A 20,732-nucleotide genomic window follows, 5' to 3' on the forward strand; every position below is an offset into this window, starting at 1 on the left:
ATGGCTATCTACTGAGTTTATGTAAGATTAGAGGTCCAAAGTAACTACTTGCAACTTCATATTTCTGGCAACTACATGATTGGTGTTGCTGATTTATTTTATTTTATTTTATTTTATTTTATTTTATTTTTGAATTTGTATACCGCCCTTCTCCCTGAGGACTCAGGGCGGTGAACAGCCAAATAAAAACATCAAATACAAATATTAAAACACATTTAAAAATATATATATAGATTTGGCCCCATTAATTAAAACGATAAACAAAACAAAACAATTAAAAAACCCTTAAAAAGAAATTAAGCCAGCCCGGCTTGTTGAAAAAAGAAAGTTTTAAGGGCACGGCGGAAGGCACTGAGGTCATGGATTCTCCTTATCTCAGGGGGCAACTGATTCCAGAGGGTGGGTGCCCCCACAGAGAAGGCCCTCCCCCTGGGGGTCACCAGCCTGCATTGTTTGGCTGATGGCACCCCAAGGAGGCCCTCTCTGTGGGAGCGCACGGGTCGGCGGGAGGTCGTCGGTGGCAGTAGGCGGTCTCGAAGATAGCTAGGCCCTATGCCATGGAGCGCTTTAAAGGTGATAACCAACACCTTGAAGCGCACCCGGAAGACCACCGGGAGCCAGTGCAGTTCACGCAGGAGCGGTGTTACATGGGAGCGCCACGCTGCTCCCGTCACTACCCGCGCTGCTGCGTTCTGGACCAGTTGGAGCCTCCGGGTGCTCTTCAAGGGGAGCCCCATGTAGAGAGCATTGCAGTAATCAAGGCGAGAGGTTACGAGGGCATGAGTGACTGTGCACAAGGAATCCCGATCAAGAAAGGGCCGCAACTGGCGGATCAGGCGAACCTGATAAAAGGTCCCCCTGGTTACAGCCGTCAGATGTTCCTCCAAGGACAGCTGCGTATCCAGGACTCCCAGATTGCGAGCCCTCTCTGTGGGGGCCAAAGACTCGCCCCCAATAGTCAGTGATGGAGTCAACTGACCATATCGGGATGCCGGGAACCACAGCCACTCAGTCTTGGAAGGGTTGAGCTTGAGCCTGTTCCTGATTAAGACCTTACAGCTCAAAATGCTCACTGGTTAAGGTATTCAGATACTGGGTGGGTTCTCTCCAGAAGACTGGCCTATTGTTGACAGGCTGCAATAAAATGCTTCTATGTTCAAACAACAAGACTCAGTGAGATCACATGAAGTACGACAGAGTCAATAATCTGCTTGAAAGATTTTACAAAAGAGTGATTATGGTAAAGAGAAGAACCTTATTAAGGTAACTTGCACTATGAAGATTAACAATTATACGGACTGAGTCACCATGTCACTGATACTCCCAAGATCTTATATTTGTGCCTCTATAGCAAAGAAAACAGACAGACTTTTTGAAAAATATTTTTTTTATTTGTATGCCATCTGAACATCAGATATACCTGGTGTGTGTTAGCATGAACCAGTTCTACATTTTGAAATTCATGGTGACAACCCCCCCCCAAGACACGCCCCCCCCCCCAAAAATCACCTTCCCAGAGCATTTGAACTGGCTGAGACAGAAACTTTAAAAATGCTAAGTAAACAAAAGATAAGAAAAAGCAGCATGTAAAATGAGGGGTAGATACAGCCAGTTAAGAGATGTCATGTGTATGCAAAAATATTTTGTGACATAGGAGAAGTATTTTACAAAATAATTATGAGAAAGCAGAGAAAGAAAGTGGAAGATGAGGGTAGCAATGTGGAAGGTTACACTACTCACATGTCAGCAACATGTGTAATAAGTGGAAGAGTGTAATATTCAGCCATGCCCTCTCCCTCAAAGAGCAGCTTTATTCTTGATGCTCAGGGAATGGAACACAGGTTAAAAATACCTCTAGGTGGCGCAAACCAGCCTTCCATCAATAAAAATCCATCTACCGTATTTTTCAGAGTATAAAACGCACCGGACTATAAAAAGCACCTACCTTTTTTGGTGAGGAAAACAAGAAAAAGAAATCTGCCCCTGCCTCCCAGCAATTTTGCCTCGTTGCAGCAAACAGCCTGCTTTACTTTCATTTTCGTTTTCAGCATAGCTTGATTAGCACAAGGAAAAAAAAAATCTGCTCCAGCAATTTACCTCCTTGCAGCAAGCAGCAGAGGCCCGAGCAAAACAGCTGAGAGTCAGGAGGCCGATCCAATCAACTTGTGCTAATTAGGTTGTGCTGAAGCTGAAAGGAGCTGTTTCTTCTTGCTGTTTGCTGCAAGGAGGTAAACTGCTGGGAGGCAGAGGCCAAAGGGTGGGGGCCAGTGGGTGGGCGGGGCTACATTCGGTGTATAAGATGCACCTAAATTTTCACCCGCTTTTAGGGGGGAAAATGGTGCGTCTTATACTCCGAAAAATACGGTACTTTTTTTAAAAAAAGAAATCAACAATTAGGAACAGAAGCTCAACTGTACTTTCAATGGCATATCTTGTAAAGTTAAAAGGCAAGTACATTCTGGCCTTTAAAAAAAAGAATGAAGTACAGAACTAGGAAAGTTTGAGAACCACTGTTCAGGAGTGGCTATTTTCTGCCCTTTAATTGTTATGGAAAACTGTATTTCAAGCAGGCCCCATTTGATAAGGCCTTAGAATTGAAGATGGAGCACTTAAGGATGACAGAGGCTTGTAATAGTTGTTTTTTAACTGATTTCAATAACTGTGAAGATTGTTGTGGTTAGGCAACTCATCTCACTCTCACTGCCCATAACTCCTGAATTCTAACCACAAAGTTAACATAGCTCCCAATTTCTAATTTACTCTTTACAGAGTAAAGAGTGGGAAATCAACATAAACTCATAGACATTTGCTACCTGGGCATATACTGAGAAACAGTAATCAACCTTGATTACCCAGTGCATGTACACCTGTGGATAATCATGTTGGACACAATGCACATAATAAATACCTTCTCTGCAGGAAATTTGTGTGGCTGGGTTCTTGTGATTTACAAGACATCTTGGCCCACCCCTTTGCCGCCTTCAAGAAAATGAAAAGCAACTTTGTTGTTCATTTTTAAAGGTAGCATAAGTCTCAGTCCTTTTATTTAGGATGCTGCCACTGCTTCCTCCCCCCCCACATTTTTTTTCTTTTTTAAACATTTTCTCATCCCAGTACAAAATTCAGCAGGTAAAAGGTTACATGGAAACTGAAACACACAATTGTATAGACAAGATGGATCAGATGAGGAAATCTTAAAACAGCCTTCCCTGTCCTGGTGGCCTCCAGATGTATTGGGACTACAAGTCTTAAGAATTCCTAGCCATGTTGATTGGAATTCAAAGATCTGTAGTTCCAACACACCTGGAGGTCACCAGGTTGGGGAAGGCTGTCTTAAACTTTTTGAGTGAGAAGAAGAGTAAAAGGAGGGTGGGGAACAACCCCCTCCACCAGTCTTCTAAACCTTTTGTTCCCCCCTCCCCCATTTCACACACCAACACTCCAAACAGCCAACAGTTTTCAACTCTGCAAGGAAAATAAAAGACGGAGCCATATCATTCAACAGAACAATTCTTCTGGAGGGGGTGCAAAAATCTGTTACAGCCTTAACTATGGGCTGAAAGAGACCCTCACCTATGTTAGCTTTTTAGCTTTGTTGTATAATGAATCCACTACTTTACTCATATTCTGAATGGTCTCCAGAGCAGCTTCGTATGTTTTGTCTACAGGTGGTTCATCAAAAATAATCAGGACACCTTCACCTTGGTCAAGAATCCCTAATGAGAGAAAAGTTTCAATTAAGGTTTTTGGATAACTTACATCTCTAACACAAAGTGTTCCTCTTTAGTTTTGACAGACTTCAAAGGAGCAAAGTAAGTAGACTAGCTTGAAATATGTATTTAATAAATAAAAGATTAGACTCAGTCTATATAGTTTCCAAGTACAGAACTTTTAAAGATGAGGATAAAGGAAGAACCCTCAAACCTGTGGGAATTCCTCAATATAATACAACTTATTGTTGATGCTTGTTGAGGTACTTCATATTTATTCAGGAAACATAAGAAACACAAACATTGCACTGAACAGAAACAAACTCCTTCATTCTTGAGAATTGTGGAAGACTCACCGTGGAATTTTTTGTCCAGGATCATTTGAGAGAGCTTTCTTTCCACATCTGCCTGAAATTGAACCAGGAAATGCTCAAGTGAGAGATTGCTTAGAATAATGATTCCTCCTCCCCCTTTTTCCCTTGAAGAACTATTTTCCATTATTTATTTCAAAGAAACAGTTGCCAAAGTCCAATAAACCTTTACAGTTCAATGCATGTATATCTGCTTAGTGTGTTCAATGCAGCTTATTTTCATGTGCAGTTCTAATATTTCAGGATTAATAAGTTTTTTGCTTTATTTAAATTGTCCAAAAACAGAATTACTTATGTCTATTAAGAGTTGAAACTGAATTTGAAATTTCTTCCTAAATCACTTCTGCTGAAGAAAATTAATGTGGCTTTTTCACAACTATAACTGATATTTTAACAAAAAAATACTGATAGTATCATATAGGCTGCTACATTTGAGCTCTTACCTTTGATAACTTGATAAGGCTAGATATGTGGTCAATCTGCAAAAGAAATTGAGATGGGGCCACAGTGAGTGGAACTGCTATTTTTCTGAAACAGTTAATATGTAATAATTATCTATTAATCTTTACACTATTTGGCTGTACCCCTGTATTCACAACTGATCGTGCTAATTTGTCAGACTTGCCACATAGACCAGAGCAGGAATCAACTCCACAGGAAGGCTAAAACAACTTTTATTAAGAGTGGCTATGATAACAGAATCTTACAAGTCTGATTGTGCTGTACCTCCTTGCCTTTTTATACTCATGTGAATTAGGGAGGTATCCTGAGCCTCTTCCACATATTTTCTGCTTGTTGTGGACTTAAGATATGCTTTTCCACTTGTCACTTTGGTAATGGATGTTACGTATCTGTCAGGTTTGCCGTCTTTATTCTCTACATAATTTTAACTTTGATGTTAGCGCTTCTGATTATTTGATTCACAGTTGAGAGTTTTTTCTTCATAATGAAACACAAGGTCAATTTTGGCAATTACATTTTTATTAATTTTATAAAGAAAATATTAAGAATCTCCACCCATACTACACTTCTTTTTTAAAAAAATCTTCCTATCTTGAAATAATCTTATCAGCTTTATGATCAATTATTTAGAATCTATAATTCAACTATTGCTGAGCACATTGTAAGCCGCCCTGAGTCTTCGGAGAAGGGCGGCATATAAATCAAATTAAAAAAAAAACAAAAAAAAAAAACTACATATGCATGGCAAACAATCTAGTAACTAAGGATTCTCTTAGTACTTCTGATCAAAGAATTCCTATAGAATCTGAACACAGCATAAGAATCTGATAACTAAATCCATTTATTGACCTTATATTAAAAACTACTAATTCTAGATTTGGAAAAGTTTCACCCAATTCATTCTGCCCTGAAATTCCTATCCCAGTCCTAAAACCCACGTAACAGAACATTTCAGAGTATCTTGGTTTAGACAAAATTATTTTATTATTTATTTTTCTTACGTCTATACAGCTTTTCCACTAAAATGCTATGTCATAGTATGTTATGTTCCTTTCTGATTTAGCTAATGCATAAATGGTGACCAAATAAATCAATTAAATAAACATGCAGTATGAGAAAAGAAACCATGGCTGATTTTTTTTTAATACAATCAACCACAAGTTGCTATTAGTTTACAAATCCTTCCTCATTTTAACCAGGGCTTGTGATTATGTTTGAAGCTAGAATAATAGTTTAGTCCCAGTTTGGTTTTGTACTCCATCCAAAAGAAGCAGAAGGAACATCAGAATTGTCCAAATAAGACATAATTACTTCATATGTCATATGGACACTGACTTGTTCAACAAGACAGAGATATAGAAGGGTTTAAAAGATTTAAAACAAATCTTAGGTAAGTTTTATATGAAAGTGCCAATGTTTTAGAATAAACTCTCCATGCCCAATTTGATAGGAAAAGAGAGAACAATAACGATTTAATAAAAGCAGAAAGGGAAGCACATGGAAAGCTCTGCAGGAGCTTTTTACCTGCACTCTGGAGAAAGGCTCAATAACACGGATGAGGTTTTGTTCCAATAAGTTATCGTACAGTTTTCCCAAATGTGTATTGATGATGGGGTCATCCCTGAGTTCCACTTTATAATCTTTCAGAGCCTATGGCAGATAAAATTCAATCATTACTGAATGCAGAAGGCAACCTCACAACCATCCCGAACAAGTTACCTAAAGTTATCCCATTCATGTCTATTTTTAGAATCATCTTTAATATGATTAAAAACTTCATTAAAAAAGGAATTACATATGGGATTAAAATGGTTATCTCTGACTAATGAAAATCACACTCAAGACACACAGACCTATGAGCATCCAACAGGCACTTTCAAGTGGCTATTTGAACTTTTGCAACAATCATGTGTCCTAGTGATGTATATTTCTTTAGATCTAAAGCAAAAATAGTGCTTCAGAGAGGGTGTGGGCATACTCACTAAACCTGTTGTCTCCTTTGAGGTGATGCCAAGAGGGGCAGCAAGCATGCCCGCACCTTCTTAAAACCACCATTTCCACTTTGGAGCCAAATAGCTTCTCATAGTGAGGTAGCCGTAACCAAATTGAACTTTAATTCTGTAGATAAGCCCCTAGTTCAGGTCAATTAATCAGTTGTGCAGATCAAGATATTCAAAGCTTTCCCACAGATATATCTGTATACAGAAACAAACATTTTTTCCAGGTTGGAGAAGGGAACATTTGAACATAGTACTTTACTTTCCAGCAACAGAAATTATTCAGTTTTCTTTCTGTTCTAATTGTTTTTCTAGTTTGGTTTTGATTCGTGCATAGTGAACCTGCAACATCTGTAAAACAGGTTATCTTCAGAATATTTTTATTGCAACATGCTTTGACCTATCAAACAATAGCAGGATCCAAGTTATTGATTCTTCTTTCAGCGAAAAAAAAGTCTGCACTCCAAAGTGCACCTTCTGAAGAAATCAGACTCTTCAGTTATTATGATTGAAACTGTGGGCTTAGTAATCACAGCCCAGTCCACTCAGTCCCAAATGGGTTCAGCAAGCGTATCTTGAAGACTCAAAGGCTGGGTATAGTGAAGACATCTCTCCCTTTTTTCTTTACTGCTTCTTAGTGTAGAAGTTCCTTTTCTAAGACTAAAGATTACTCTAACCCAAAGATATTCAACCCGTTTTCCTTATTATGGTTGTTTACCTCTTTGAAATCATCCAATGATCGATTCTTACTGGCTTGAGCTACACACTTCAGTGCTTCTGTCTGTAAAACAGAGTAGAGCCAACATTTATATTGTTCTGAACCATTAGATACAAGTAGTGCTTGTAATGTTCACATGTGAGAAAAGTGCTTTAGTTGGACAGAATGTAATTCAGGAAGGATACTTGATGAAAATACTAAGACTGCTTTAATTCTTCTGCCCTCACTTAACCCAAGCAGTTGCTAAATCACAGAAGCATTCATATTAAGTTTTTAAAAAACACTATCAAGACAAAATAACCCCAACATAGAAGCAGAAATTTAGGCTGCTACGACGAAGTACCTGAAAGCCCACAAGTATTCTCTGCAACTGAAATCCATCAATGAGGATCTAAACCAGGGCTCTCAAACTTGCAGCCCATGGGCCAGATGCGTCACACGCTGGCCACGCCCACAGTCGGTTTAGCGAAGGGGGAAAAAGTCCCGATACATCACATGATGCCACGGTGACGCCGCGAGTTTGAAACCACACCCCTGATCTAAACTCATTAAAAAACATAAGTGCTAGCTAGTATTGGAAGTAGGAAAATGGCTCAGATGAGCTGACAGGACAATCTATTTGTTTGGTATTTTTTTCTCATTTTATCTATATATTATCCTTATTTTATTTCAATCTGCTGCTCAATGTTAACTATCCCTATTGCTCCCTTGAAGATTAGACAGCTATAACATCCTGAAAATCCTAAAATTCAATCTAATTTAACCTCTCAAGATAAAAGTCAAAATCTCCCCCCCACCCCATGCAACAAAAGGAGTCCAGATTCTACCTAAATCACAAAGCAGACAGATATGATTACACCTGGACAAGAAAACTGTAAATAAAACTAACAAGACAAATCCTACTTACTTTATTCACACCTAAAATACATATGAACATTTGAATTGGGATTTGGAAACAAAACTTGAAAGGCAACCATTTCTAGAGCTGTCTACCTCTCATAAACAAGCAATCAGGTGATCAGAATGCTCCCTTAGCCATGAAGCAGCAATTTTTTCTCCAGAAAAATACATCCTCAGTGAGGGCTGAGCAAGTCAAACAACTCTGAAAGGAATTTACAACATGCCTTGTTGCCAGGCGATGCTGACTGACTACACAAACAGTATTTTCTATCTTTGAATATTAACCATCTATAAACAAGAATGTGGACTTCTTAGAAAATAACTTTTGAAACTCTTGGGCAAAACTTGCAAATAAGTTAACAGTTTCTATATAAGATTAAAAGACTGGCAATAGCAGTGAACAGCCCACAGCCAGTCATGAACGGAAACTATTGGGGAAACCAAATTAAGACTAATAAGATCAAATAAACCGAGATCTATAGCATCACATTCCACAAAAAAGAAACCTAAACAGGCAGTTATATAATTCAAATGAATCAAGCTGTTTAAAGTTACTTATTAGAGTTAATAATGGGTGCTGGCTTACTAGAAGAGCTATTACTATATTCTGGCATTTAGCCATTTCTTTCAAAGTGCTGTTAAAGAGCATCCAAGCGTGGCAGGCTATAAAATTATTTTGCTGTCATTTAACCAATCTACAATTTCTTCCATGTTTTGGGCCCTTTGAAGGGCACTTTTCAAAAATATCAACTATATGTTTTTCAGGATGAAAAATGAGTGCATTGAGAGATTGTCTTGCCCAATGCCAAGGGCATGCCAAATTATAAAAACTATGGCAACCCAGTAACTCTAGCATCCTTGTCAAGACAAAGCTGAAATAATCCACCTAAAATAATGCCAAAAACACATGCTATGGGTGAGGCCTTAGAAAGATTAACTCTTTTGGGGTCTTACCAAATTGTGAGCAAGAAGAAATGCTGAGAACACTTGATGAATTTAAAAACTGGCAAATCTGTGCAGCAGCCAAAACACTCACTTGGTATCCTTGGATTTGACAACAATGCAGAAAGCCTTTATTGTTATGTCCTTATAAGGACATCCGCCCGGATTGGCTGCCAGCCATCGGGCGGGAAAGTTTGAATCACTGTCAGGGGCGGTGCAACTGCCGGAGCGAATATAAGGAGAGCTCCGGCAACGCGCAGCCAGTCTTGCTACTGTTTCTAAATAAAGTTATTAATGTAACGAGCTGGTCGCGTCTTCCATTCCTGCGCCGATCTAACACTGGTGACGAAGGACTAGAGCAAGAGACAAACCTCGTGACGCCAAGCCAACAAGACCAAGACACCAGCACCTGAAACCACCAGTAGGCATTTCCAAAGGCATGGCATCCGCTGAAGTCACTTTGCCAGCCCTTGCTCCTTTCCGCCCAGGGAAGGACAAGTGGAAATCCTATGTGGTCAAATTTCGGCAATACCTGAGAGGCAACAACATCAGGGATGCCGACGATGACCGAAAAAAGGGCATCTTCCTGGCTAACTGCGGCTCCGAAGTTCTCGACATGGCCATTGATCTCGTAGCTCCACGAGACATCGAAGAAGTACCATGGACGGACCTGCTGCAGATCCTGGAGGACCATTATGCCCCAACAGGAACACCAGTGGCGAACCGTTTCACCTTCCATCAGAGGGATCAGAAGGAAGGTGAGACCATCAAGGAATTCGTGGCCGCCCTGCACCAAATCGCAGCCAGCTGCGAATTTGACCATGTGGACAACGCCATTGCTGACCGCGTGGTTTTCGGCATGAGGGACAGAGGCCTGCAAAAGAAATTCCTGAGCAGGAAGAAACTCGTGCTCAAGGATGTGGTGGAGGAAGCCACCGCATCCGAAATCTCAGAAAAAGCGGCAGCCGCGGTAAGCAGAGCAAAGGGAATCCACAAGATTCGCACCACAAAGTAATCATCAACTGAGGATTCCACAGCTGGATCGGAATTGGAGGAGGAGTCCACCATCCACAAAGTATCCAGACCCCCAAGGCGGGAAACCGCTCAAAGAAGTTACAAGGGGGAGCGCTGTGCCAGCTGCAGAGGGGACCATGCCAGGGCAACCTGCAAGTGGAGAGATGCGACCTGCAGACGCTGCAACAGAAGGGGTCACATCGCCGAAGCTTGCAGAGCCGAGGAACCAGCCCCAGAACCCTCCAGCCACCGTCCCCGCGAAAATCGAGAAGAATACCAGAGATCATCCAAACGGTCCTCTGGCCCATCTAGACGCAGAGACGACAAATTTCCCAGGAGCGGAGCGGTCCACCAGACGACCATCGCCCACACAAACTCGGACAATGCTACCAAGTTCCACGTGACCATCCACGTGGAGGGATCACCCTGCTCAATGGAGGTAGACTCAGTCTCGGTCTACTCCATCATGGATTGGCACCAGCTGAAGCGCCTGCAACCCAGCATCAGCAAACGAGACCTGAAGCCACTACACTCAAAGCTCGTCGATTTTGGGGGAAACCCCATTGGAGTCTTAGGAAGAGCAAACATCCGAGTCTCCTACAACGAGTTCCAAGGCAAGCTTCCCATCACAGTCGTGGAGAACAGCCGACCGAACCTGCTAGGAGTGGAGTGGTTTAAGCCGCTGGGGCTATCCATCGGAGGCATCCATCAAATTCGCAGGGATGAACTCGACAACCTCATCGAAGAGTTCAAAGAAGTCTTCGATGGTAAGCTGGGGAAATTTGTGGGAAGGCCAATCTCCTTTAATCTGGACAAGGGAATCACCCCAATTAGACTTAAGCCCCGCCGGGTTCCGTTTGCCCTGCGGCCGAAAGTAGACGAACAGCTGGATAAGCTGATCGCCCAGGGCATCCTGGAACCGATCGATCATGCCTCATGGGAGACCCCCATTGTGACCCCACTGAAGCATGATGGGTCTGTGCGCATCTGCGCCGACTACCGTTGTACCATCAACAAGGCGTTGGCACAGAGCGCATACCCAGTCCCAGTAGTGCAACATCTGCTGCATTCCCTGGGATCTGGCTCAATTTTTGCGAAACTGGACCTGGCCCAGGCTTACCAGCAACTGCCAGTGGACGAAAAAACGGCGGAGGCACAAACAATTGTCACGCACAGAGGGGCATTCAAATGCAACCGCCTCCAATTTGGAGTCAGCGCTGCCCCCGGCATTTTCCAATCTATGATGGAACGCCTTCTCCAAGGCGTTCCAGGGGTGGTGCCTTACTTTGACGATGTGCTTATCTCCGGAGACTCACGAGCACAACTCCTTGAAAGGCTCAGGCTTGTCCTGCAGCGATTCAAGGCTAAGGGCTTGAGGGTCAGGCGTGATAAGTGCATCCTAGGAGTTTTGGAAGTCGAGTTCCTGGGCTATCTCATAGATAGTACTGGCATCCACCCCACCAAATCAAAAGTGAAAGCAATCCATGAAGCTCCAAGCCCAAAAGACAAAACGGAACTTCAGGCATTCCTTGGGTTGCTTAACTTCTATGCCATATTTCTTAAACAGAAAGCCACAGTTGCTGAGCCACTCCACCGCCTGCTGGGGAAAGCGGCTTCCTGGAAGTGGGGCCCAGAAGAGGAAGTGGCATTCCGAGCCATAAAAGGACTATTAACTTCCAAAAGCGTCCTCATCCAGTACAATGAGACGCTACCCATCAAGCTAACCTGCGACACGTCGGCCTACAGGGTGGGGGCAGTCCTCAGCCACGAACTACCCAATGGCTCAGAAGCCCCCATAGCATACTTCTCGAAGACCATGTCCGGTGCAGAACGTAACTACAGCCAGCTGGACAAAGAAGCCCTGGCCATCGTAGCAGGAGTGAAACGCTTCCATGAATACCTCTATGGGAGACGCTTCACCATAGTCACCGATCATAAGCCACTCCTGGGGCTCCTCGCAGGCGACCAACCCACCCCGAACTTCATGTCCCCGCGGATGACGAGATGGGCCATCTTCCTAGCCGGCTGCTCCTATAGGCTCGTGCACCAGCCAGGCACAGCCATAGGAAACGCCGACGCGCTGAGCAGATGCCCATTGAAGGATCCAGTAGAAGACCCAGCCCCCACGCTCCACCTATTCCACATAGATGACGACGCCAGCTGTCCAGTCTCATCCGCAGATGTGGCCGTCCACACCCAAAAGGACCCCACACTCTGCCAAGTGAAGTCCTGGATCCTCAGGGGGTGGCCATCGGAGAAGACGGAGGAGAGGTTCAGCCCGTTCGCCAGGAAGCAGAAGGAGCTGTCCACCATGAAGGGCTGTTTGCTATGGGGAGACAGGGTGCTGATCCCAAGCACTCTGCAACGGCGGACGCTAGAGACTTTACATAAAGGGCATCCGGGCATCGTCTGCATGAAGGCCCTGGCACGGAGTTACGTCTGGTGGCCCTCACTGGACAGAGACATTGAGGATTGGGTCTCCAGATGTGACCCGTGCCAAGAAGTACGCCCAGCGCTGCCACAAACCGAGACAGCGAAGTGGGAGACCCCCAGCAACCCCTGGTCGCGGATCCACATCGACTTCGCGGGTCCGATGCAAGGGCGACACCTCCTCATCGTGGTAGATGCCTTCTCTAAGTGGCTCGAGGTGGTACCCATGGCATCTACCACAACAGAAGCAACGATCCGAGCCCTGCGCCGCCTTTTCACCACACATGGACTACCGGATGTGCTGGTCTCTGACAACGGGCCCCAACTCACATCCCTGGCCATGGAATCATTCCTGGAAGGACTGGGCATCCGCCATGCCCTGTCTGCCCCGTACAGGCCGGCTGGGAACGGACAAGCAGAACGGATGGTGAGACTCACCAAGGAGGCACTCACCAAGATGGGCCCGGGAGACTGGCAGGAACGGATAGACAACTTCCTCCTCACCCAGCACATCACGCCGCATGCCACCACCCACAAGAGCCCGGCCGAACTGTTGATGGGCAGAAGGTTGAGGTCACCCTTGGACCGGCTGCACCCCCAATACAGCCCAGAAGTGACCGCAACCGCCAGCCGCCCGCTTCGCGCCTTCAGCAAGGGAGATTCAGTTTTCGCGCTGAATTTCAACGGCTCTCCTAAGTGGCTGAAGGGGAAGATAGACAGCACAACCGGCCCGAAGTCCTACACCGTGGAGCTGGAAGATGGACAGGTCTGTAGATGTCACATCGACCAGCTCCGGAAAAGGTGGGGGGGAGTGCACGAAAACCAGCCTGACGAGGCAGGCCTACAACACCCAGACGAGGTAGGCCTACAGCACCCTGGCGAGGTAGGCCTACAACACCCAGACGAGGTAGGCCTACAACACCCCGACGAGGTAGGCCTACAACACCCCGACGAGGTAGGCTTACCACACCCCGGCGAGGCAGACCACCGCCATCCCAGCAAGGCCGGCCAAGCACACTACCAGGCACTGTCACGTCGACAGTCCAGCGAGGTAGACCGGGGCCAGCCGCATGGGGGATGGCAACACCAACCCAGCGAGGTGGGCACCCGGCACGACAGAGCAAGGGACTACCAACCCAGCCCCCAAGTAGACCGGGACCTGCCCAGAGGGGAAGCATCGCACCCCGCCAGTGAAGGCAGCCAACGCCAGCCCGGCCAGGGAGACCTCCGTTCCAGGCGAGTAGACCGGGACCTAGCCAAGGCGGGCACCCCACTACCCATGGGTGAGGGTGGCATATGACTCCCCGGCGAGGGGGACCCCCGCCCAACACAGAAGACAGCCCGGCAACAACAACCTGACCCAGACGCCCCCAGTCACCAACCGGCGGTAGACCAGGGACTAGGGCGAAGGGAAAGCCAACAACAACCCGGCCAGGGAGACCTGCACCACCCCGGCAGGGGAGACCTCCGCCGACCCGCAGAGGTAGCCGCTCAACAACAGCCCGGCCAGGTCGACCGCCGCCGACCCGACGGGGTAGGCCAACGCCAGCCCAACCAAGGGGACCTGCGCCACCCCTGCAAGGTCGGACAACGCGACACGAGACAACACCACCCACAGCTGGCAGACCAGACCCGAGGGCACCGATCCGGACCACCCACCAGACAACAACCAGCCGAACCACGGTACCTGGGAGACCGGGGAGGAGCAAGTGACAGCCTAGGACTTACCGAGACTCAGACGCTCTTCCCGGGTCGGAACCGAGCAGCCGCGACGAGACGACAGATCCACAGGCCAGGAGGAAGACCATCAGAACCAGCCATCAAAGGTCTGTGGTCCGGCCGGAGGCGCTGAGGGTGACCCCACACACTCGCCAGCCGAACCGAACCCGGTTCCGGGGAGGGAACCAGGAGGCACAGAAGCCCCGTCCGTCCAGGTCAGGGACGAGGAAGAAGTGAGACTGCGCAGGTCAACTAGGGTGCCGAGGCGTCCTACGTACCTGCGTGATTACGTGACGTTTATTGATGAAGAGTGACAGTTCCCGGACTAAGGGGGGAGGAGTGTTATGTCCTTATAAGGACATCCGCCCGGATTGGCCGCCAGCCACCGGGCGGGAAAGTTTGAATCCCTGTCAGGGGCGGTGCGACTGCCGGAGCGAATATAAGGAGAGCTCCGGCAGCGCGGTTCCAGTCTTGTCTTGTCTGTTACTTGTAACTAATAAAGTTACTTAATGTATCGAGCTGGTCACGTCTTCATTTCCTGCGCCTGATCTAACATTTTTGTTGCGATTTTAAAAGTGAAAGTTAGAAAGGAAAGTGTCTGCTAATAGACTCGTGCTCAGAGACTGGCTTTAAGTTGCTGGAATAGATTTTAAAGAGCTGTTTGGGAAAAGATTATCTCGTTTGGTGATTTATAAAGAAATTGCTGAAAGTTGCTCAAGAGGATGGCTGTGACTTTATGACTTTATGGTTGTGGGAAGAAAGAAAATCTTTTTAAAATAAAATGGCTTCCAAGAAAGGAGATTTTGAAAGGGTTGGAAGCTATTTGGAGGTGTCAGAAATGAAACAGTTGTCTGATTTACAGAACTATAAGGATTTTGATGCAGAATTTACAGAATTTATAAAAGAAGCCATGAATAATGATACTGCAGCTATAAGTAATCAAATAGCAATTCTTAAAGGGATAACGACAGAAATGACTGAGGAGACAAAAGCCAGTACGGAGCATGATGACAATTCAGGAGACATTTTGATTGAAGCAGAGAAGGTGGAAGAATCTGCTCAAGAATTTTCGAGCTTATTCTCTGCTCTTTTTGGAAAAATTGATAGAATCTTTCAAAATTACGACTTGGTTTGGAAGAAAGTAGTAAATGATCAGACTTCCGAAGTTTTAGAAGATGAAGGAGATTTGCCAGTGGTTATACATTTAATAGAAATGAAACAACTGAACTTTTTTTCACAAACTCTTGACAATCTTTGGTCTTACAGACGAAGGAATGAACTGATTTATATAAGCAAGAAGAGGCGATATGGGGGCTCTAAATCAGAGGAAATCTTCTCAAAAAGGGGACAATCTTTGCAGTTACATCAACCTCAAACTAAAATGAAAAACCTCCTTAAAATAGAAGTAGGAGGGATGCAGAAAGACTGGAAAAAATATAAAAAGAAAGCAAGAATGGAAGATTAACCTTTCTTTTTGGTTTTGCAGTTGTTCTACTCATGGTTAAAAATGATTATGTTTTAGGTGTAATAATTACTGAGGGGGGAAAAGTATAAATCTAAATAATGATTTTTAAATACGATGCATTAATGGTTAATTAAAATGATTATGTTTTTTTTTTAAAAAAAAAATGTAGAAACCTAAATAATGATAATGGCTAAAAGAGATTATATTTTAGGAGTTAAAAGTTGGAGGGAGGAAAAAAGACTGAGGGGGTAAACATACAGATTAATTAAGGTTTATTTTTTGTTTTAAGATTTTTCAAGAGTAAGAATGTAAGAATATTTTTTTTTATTTTCTAGTTTATGTATTAATGGTTAATTAAAATGTTGATGATTATGTTTTAAAATTTTAAAAGTTGGAGGGAGGAATAATGAAGGGGGGAAATTTAGAAACTTAGAAAATGTAGAAATTTAACTATTGAATATCCAAGGTTTATTTTTTGTCATAAGATTTCAAAATATTTGAACTTTGAGAAAAGTAGGAGGGGGAAAAATGTTTTTGCAAATGAATTGAATACTTTATTGATATATTAAGAGAATTTTTAAGGTTTGAATGCTTAATATTTGTTAATGGTTTTAAAATTCTTAGAATTCTTCTTATACGCTATTTTGAGTCTATAAAAAGGCAGGTTGATGAAATTGTAAAAGGGGAGTTAAGGGGTCTTGGGAGCTATTAAATCTTGAAGTTAGCTAGTTTACTTTAGCGAATGTTTGGTGAAATCTATGCCCTGTTTTTGTTCTGGGAAGTCGGGGGTGGTGGGTGGTGGGGAGGGGTTGAAGATTGAATTTAGTGATGGATTATGGATTGATTTTTTTTTCTTCTTTCTTGATGATAGTTTGAATGATTGTTTATATTGTATACTATTTTGATCAGAAAATAAAAACTTTTTTTAATAAATAAAAAAAAAGGCAATTTCTTTTCAAAATGCTAGAAGAAATCCAACAATTATAGGTAATCCTTGGGTTACCACCACTTGTTCAGCAACCATTCAAATTTGCAATGGTGCTGAACGAGGGGGTCTTAAAATAGGTCCCTGGAGTTCGAGCTGCTTCAAAATTCCCATCATCATGCTTGTGATTACAACATTGCAGCAAGCCGCAGTCATGTGATCGTGATTTCTGATGTTCCCTTCCAGCTTCCCACAAGCAAAGTCAATGGGGAAACTGACAGGGAGTCAGAAGTAATGGTAACATGAGGTCCTCACTTAATAATGGCATCTGGGACTGCCGCCACTAAGCAATGCGGTCATGTGATGTCACACTTTACAACCACATTGCTTAGCAATGGCAATTCCAGTCTCAATTGTCATTGTAACCAGAGGACTACCTGTACCATCCAAAGCAGATATTTTCAACCTACAGTAATTCTGAAAAAGATTTATTCAAACTTCATACAAACATCTTTGGAACATACACATGCTACAAATTTCCCTAGACAGACTGCTTCAGTGTGGTTCTGTCTTATAAGCATTTTTGTACTATTATAACTATTAGATTTTTATCCTGTTTTATACATAACTCAAAGTGGTGAACATACCTAATATTCCTGCCTCCTGTTTTCCCCACCACCACCACCACCACCCTGTGAGGTGGGCTGGACCAAGGGAGAGTGACTGGCCCAAAGTCACCTAGCCAACTTTTATGCCTATATGGAAGGCCTAGAACTCACACTCTCCTGGTTTGTGCAATTCCTGTTGACTCAAGATCAAGGCACTCATAATATGAAACGCACAGAGGCTTTACCTGATTGCATATCCAATGCTGCCTGCAACTTGGGTGGAGAATAGATTGCATTGGCTGTTGTACGGGCAGAGGTTAATGCTGCTCTGGCCTTCGGCAGGTTGCTCAAGGCATGGTAGGTCTTGCTCTCTAGTAACTGCATTTCTACCAGCAAGGCCTTGTCATCCATCTTCTTCAACTCCCGCAAAAGCTGTGATCCTGATAAAAGCAATGTGATGGTGGCATTTACACCATGTTAAAGGCCTTCCTCTGAATCCTTTAACTTGATCAGAAAAAGAAAAATCTAATACATTACTTTGATAGAGGTATAGGAAGAGTGAAAACAGTAGATACAAGCCAATACACTAGATGCGAAAACTAGTATTTCTCTTTTTCAGTATCAGTATAATACTCCCAAAGCTTCCAAATACATCACATGTGCCTAACTAATGGAATTTGCCATTAATAAGATCTTAACAATATTATTCTTCACAACCTGGAGAACCCAGCACAGTTGTCAGTTACTTAACTAAGTCACTGTGAATTTTGTTTCTAAATTGTATCTGAAAAATTCAGAACATGTATTTTGTTTCAAGCTTGCAACAAACACATTGGGTTCTGGACATTTTGCCAAACCATTTTGGATTGGCTACAGTTCAACAGGGGGAAAAAACCATACTTTTTTGTTCTGGGTTTTAGCTAAAACTATATTCTAAGGGAGGGTTTTCATGGGATAAGTAGGGCAAAGCTGGTGCATATCACCTTTCAGTGAACTTCCAGTGCAGTATATCCCTCTATCTTGCCCACCCCCAATCTTTCTAGCACCTTCCCTGCTCTCCACTCAACTGCCACATTGTCCTAGTATAACATACCTTGATGACCCACATGATCTGAACCAGCACCTCCCTCTTCCAGTCTGCCACATTTCCTCAGCAGCCTACCCTTCCACAATCTTTCCAGGATCTTCCCCTCTACTCATAGCCTCTATAAACACCAATGGCCTTGTTTTTTCTCCACTATTCACTCTTATAACCTACCCCTGAAAACACTTCAGCTTCTAACAAAGATATTTCAAACCATTACCAGATCAAAAAAAGAACTATTTCATTCCATGTCCGGACCAAACACATTCTCATTTCATGCAAAAATCACTTCAAACTAGCTATTCTATGCATATACCATTTTACGCATTTCTAGAACAAACCTAATTAATATTAGGGTCAGTATAGGAAGTCAACTTACCTAACTGCAATGCTTCTTGATACCTTTTTGTGTCAAAATACAAAGAAACCAGCCTTGCTTAGAAGAGGGAAAAGTAAAGAATTGTCATGAAAACTACTTTATGATTTTCAGATATTTAACTAGAGCTGATTGGTATGAAATATGAAGCAGACAAGACTCCTGGGAAACTACTCATGTTTCAGGAGTAGCAAGAAAACAGAGAAAAAAGATAGTAGAAAGTACATCCATAATAATGCAAAAGAAATCTGTAGAACAAGTACAGGTAATCCTTGATTTACGACCACAATTGAGCCCAAACTATCCATTGCTAAGCAAGACAGTTAAATGAATTTTGCCCCATTTTACTACCTTTCTTGCCGCAGTTATTAAGTGAATCACTGTTGTTATGCTAGTAACATGGTTGTTAAGTGAATCTAGTTTCCCCATTGACTTTGCTTGTCAGAAGGTCGCAAAAGGGGACCACATGATCCTGGGAGACTGCAACCATCATAAATACGAGTCAGTTGCCAAGCCTCTGAATTTTGATCACATGATCATGGGAACACTGCAACGGTTGTAAGTGTGAAAAATGGTCATAAGTCACTCTTTTCAGTGCGGTTGTAACTTTGAATGGTCACTTAATGAACTGTTCTAAGTCAAGGACTACCTGTAATTTTGAAATGAATGCTGTTCAAGGATTGGCAATGGTAGAACAGAAACATGGACTAAAGGCACACATTGAACAACATGTATTAACATGCTAGTAGAATCATCATTTCATTAATACATTTATGTAGATAAGATCTTACTTCAACTTATGAATGAAGTAATGTCAAAGAAGGAAATACCCAAATCATGGTTAGAAGCATATATTACACTTATCCCAAAGGAGGATACTGACCCACAACAAGTCAAGAACTATAGGCCTATATCTCTGCTAAATTCAGATTATAAAATCTTCGCTACAATATTAGCAGAAAGACTTAAAAGATATTTAAATAACTTTATACATTTGGATCAAAATGGATTTCTGCCAAAAAGGCAGATTAGAGACAATTTGAGGATAATTCTGGACACGTTGGAATATTATGAGGCACACCCGGAAAAGCAAATGGCTTTGATGTTTTTAGATGCACAGAAAGCCTTCGACAATGTGAACTGACGATTTATGATATTACAATTGAAACAGATGGGCTTTGGGGAGAAATTTGTTCAAACCATAGAAGCTATATATCATAAACAAATAGCAAAAGTAATGATAAATGGAGAATTGACAGAATTTATTGAAATACAAAAAGGAACGAGACAAGGTTGCCCACTGTCACCACTGTTGTTTGTGTTAACACTAGAAGTACTAAATAGAAATATCAGTGAAGAAATAAAAGGAATGAAAATTCAAAACCAAGAATATAAACTGCAAGCATTCGCGGATGACCTGGTGTTTATTCTGGAAGATCCACTTGAATCAATAAATAAACTGATAGATAAAATAGGAGAATTTGGTAAGGTGGCAGGCCTGAAAATAAATAAAGATAAAACGAAGATTTTGACAAAAAAAATGTTAAAAAAACAAAAAGAGTTGGCGGAAATATCAAGGATGCAGGTCATGAACAAGGTTAAGTACTTGGGGATACATTTGACAGCAAGATGCAGTACACTTAAGGAGAATAATTATAATAAGCTTAAACAACAGATAGTGACAGATTTGGCAAAATGGGAGAACTTGCAATTATAATTGATAGGGAGGATATCAACTATTAAAATGAATATATTGCCTAGAATCTTATATTTATTCCAGACAATTCCAATTAAGATGGGAAAAGAATATTTTGAAGATCTAAATAAAATTGTGTTAAAATATATTTGGCAGGGCAAAAAGGCGAGGATAAAATTAAAATTGTTGCAAGATGTTAGATCAAGAGGTGGCTTTGGTTTGCCGGATTGGGAACTACAACTAAGCTTGTAATTTGATGTGGATTAAAGAATGGATAATGTTAAGATTGTTGACTTTAGAAAAACATGACTTGTT

General features: G+C 42.8%; 1 protein-coding gene across 1 annotated transcript; it reads right to left on the reverse strand.

Moving 5' to 3' along the window:
* Window positions 1-1,549: 1,549 nt before the first annotated feature.
* LOC139317696 (26S proteasome non-ATPase regulatory subunit 11-like) lies at window positions 1,550-9,541 on the reverse strand. Its single transcript, XM_070944775.1, has 7 exons — window positions 9,472-9,541; window positions 7,259-7,356; window positions 6,068-6,193; window positions 4,525-4,560; window positions 4,067-4,118; window positions 3,574-3,716; window positions 1,550-3,465 (listed from the first exon to the last, which is right to left on the reverse strand). Exons 1-6 carry the CDS (start codon window positions 9,539-9,541, stop codon window positions 3,574-3,576), a joined length of 525 nt encoding a protein of 174 aa, XP_070800876.1. The 3' UTR covers window positions 1,550-3,465.
* Window positions 9,542-20,732: the final 11,191 nt, after the last annotated feature.

This window comes from Pituophis catenifer, unplaced genomic scaffold, assembly GCF_029215685.1.
Source record: "Pituophis catenifer annectens isolate HBS135680 unplaced genomic scaffold, rPitCat1.0.hap2 SCAF_5, whole genome shotgun sequence".
Taxonomy (NCBI): Eukaryota; Metazoa; Chordata; class Lepidosauria; order Squamata; family Colubridae; genus Pituophis; species Pituophis catenifer.

Bases quoted from the DNA above. Each gene is read 5' to 3' on its own strand.
- LOC139317696 (XM_070944775.1), bottom strand. From the start codon at position 9,541: ATGCCTTTGGAAATGCCTACTGGTGGTTTCAGGTGCTGGTGTCTTGGT. The intron at 7,357-9,471 runs GTTTGTCTCTTG...CTAATGGTTCAG, and splicing joins TGTTGGCTTGGCGTCACGAG to AACAATATAAATGTTGGCTC. The intron at 4,119-4,524 runs GTAAGAGCTCAA...GTTCAATTTCAG, and splicing joins GCCTTATCAAGTTATCAAAG to GCAGATGTGGAAAGAAAGCT.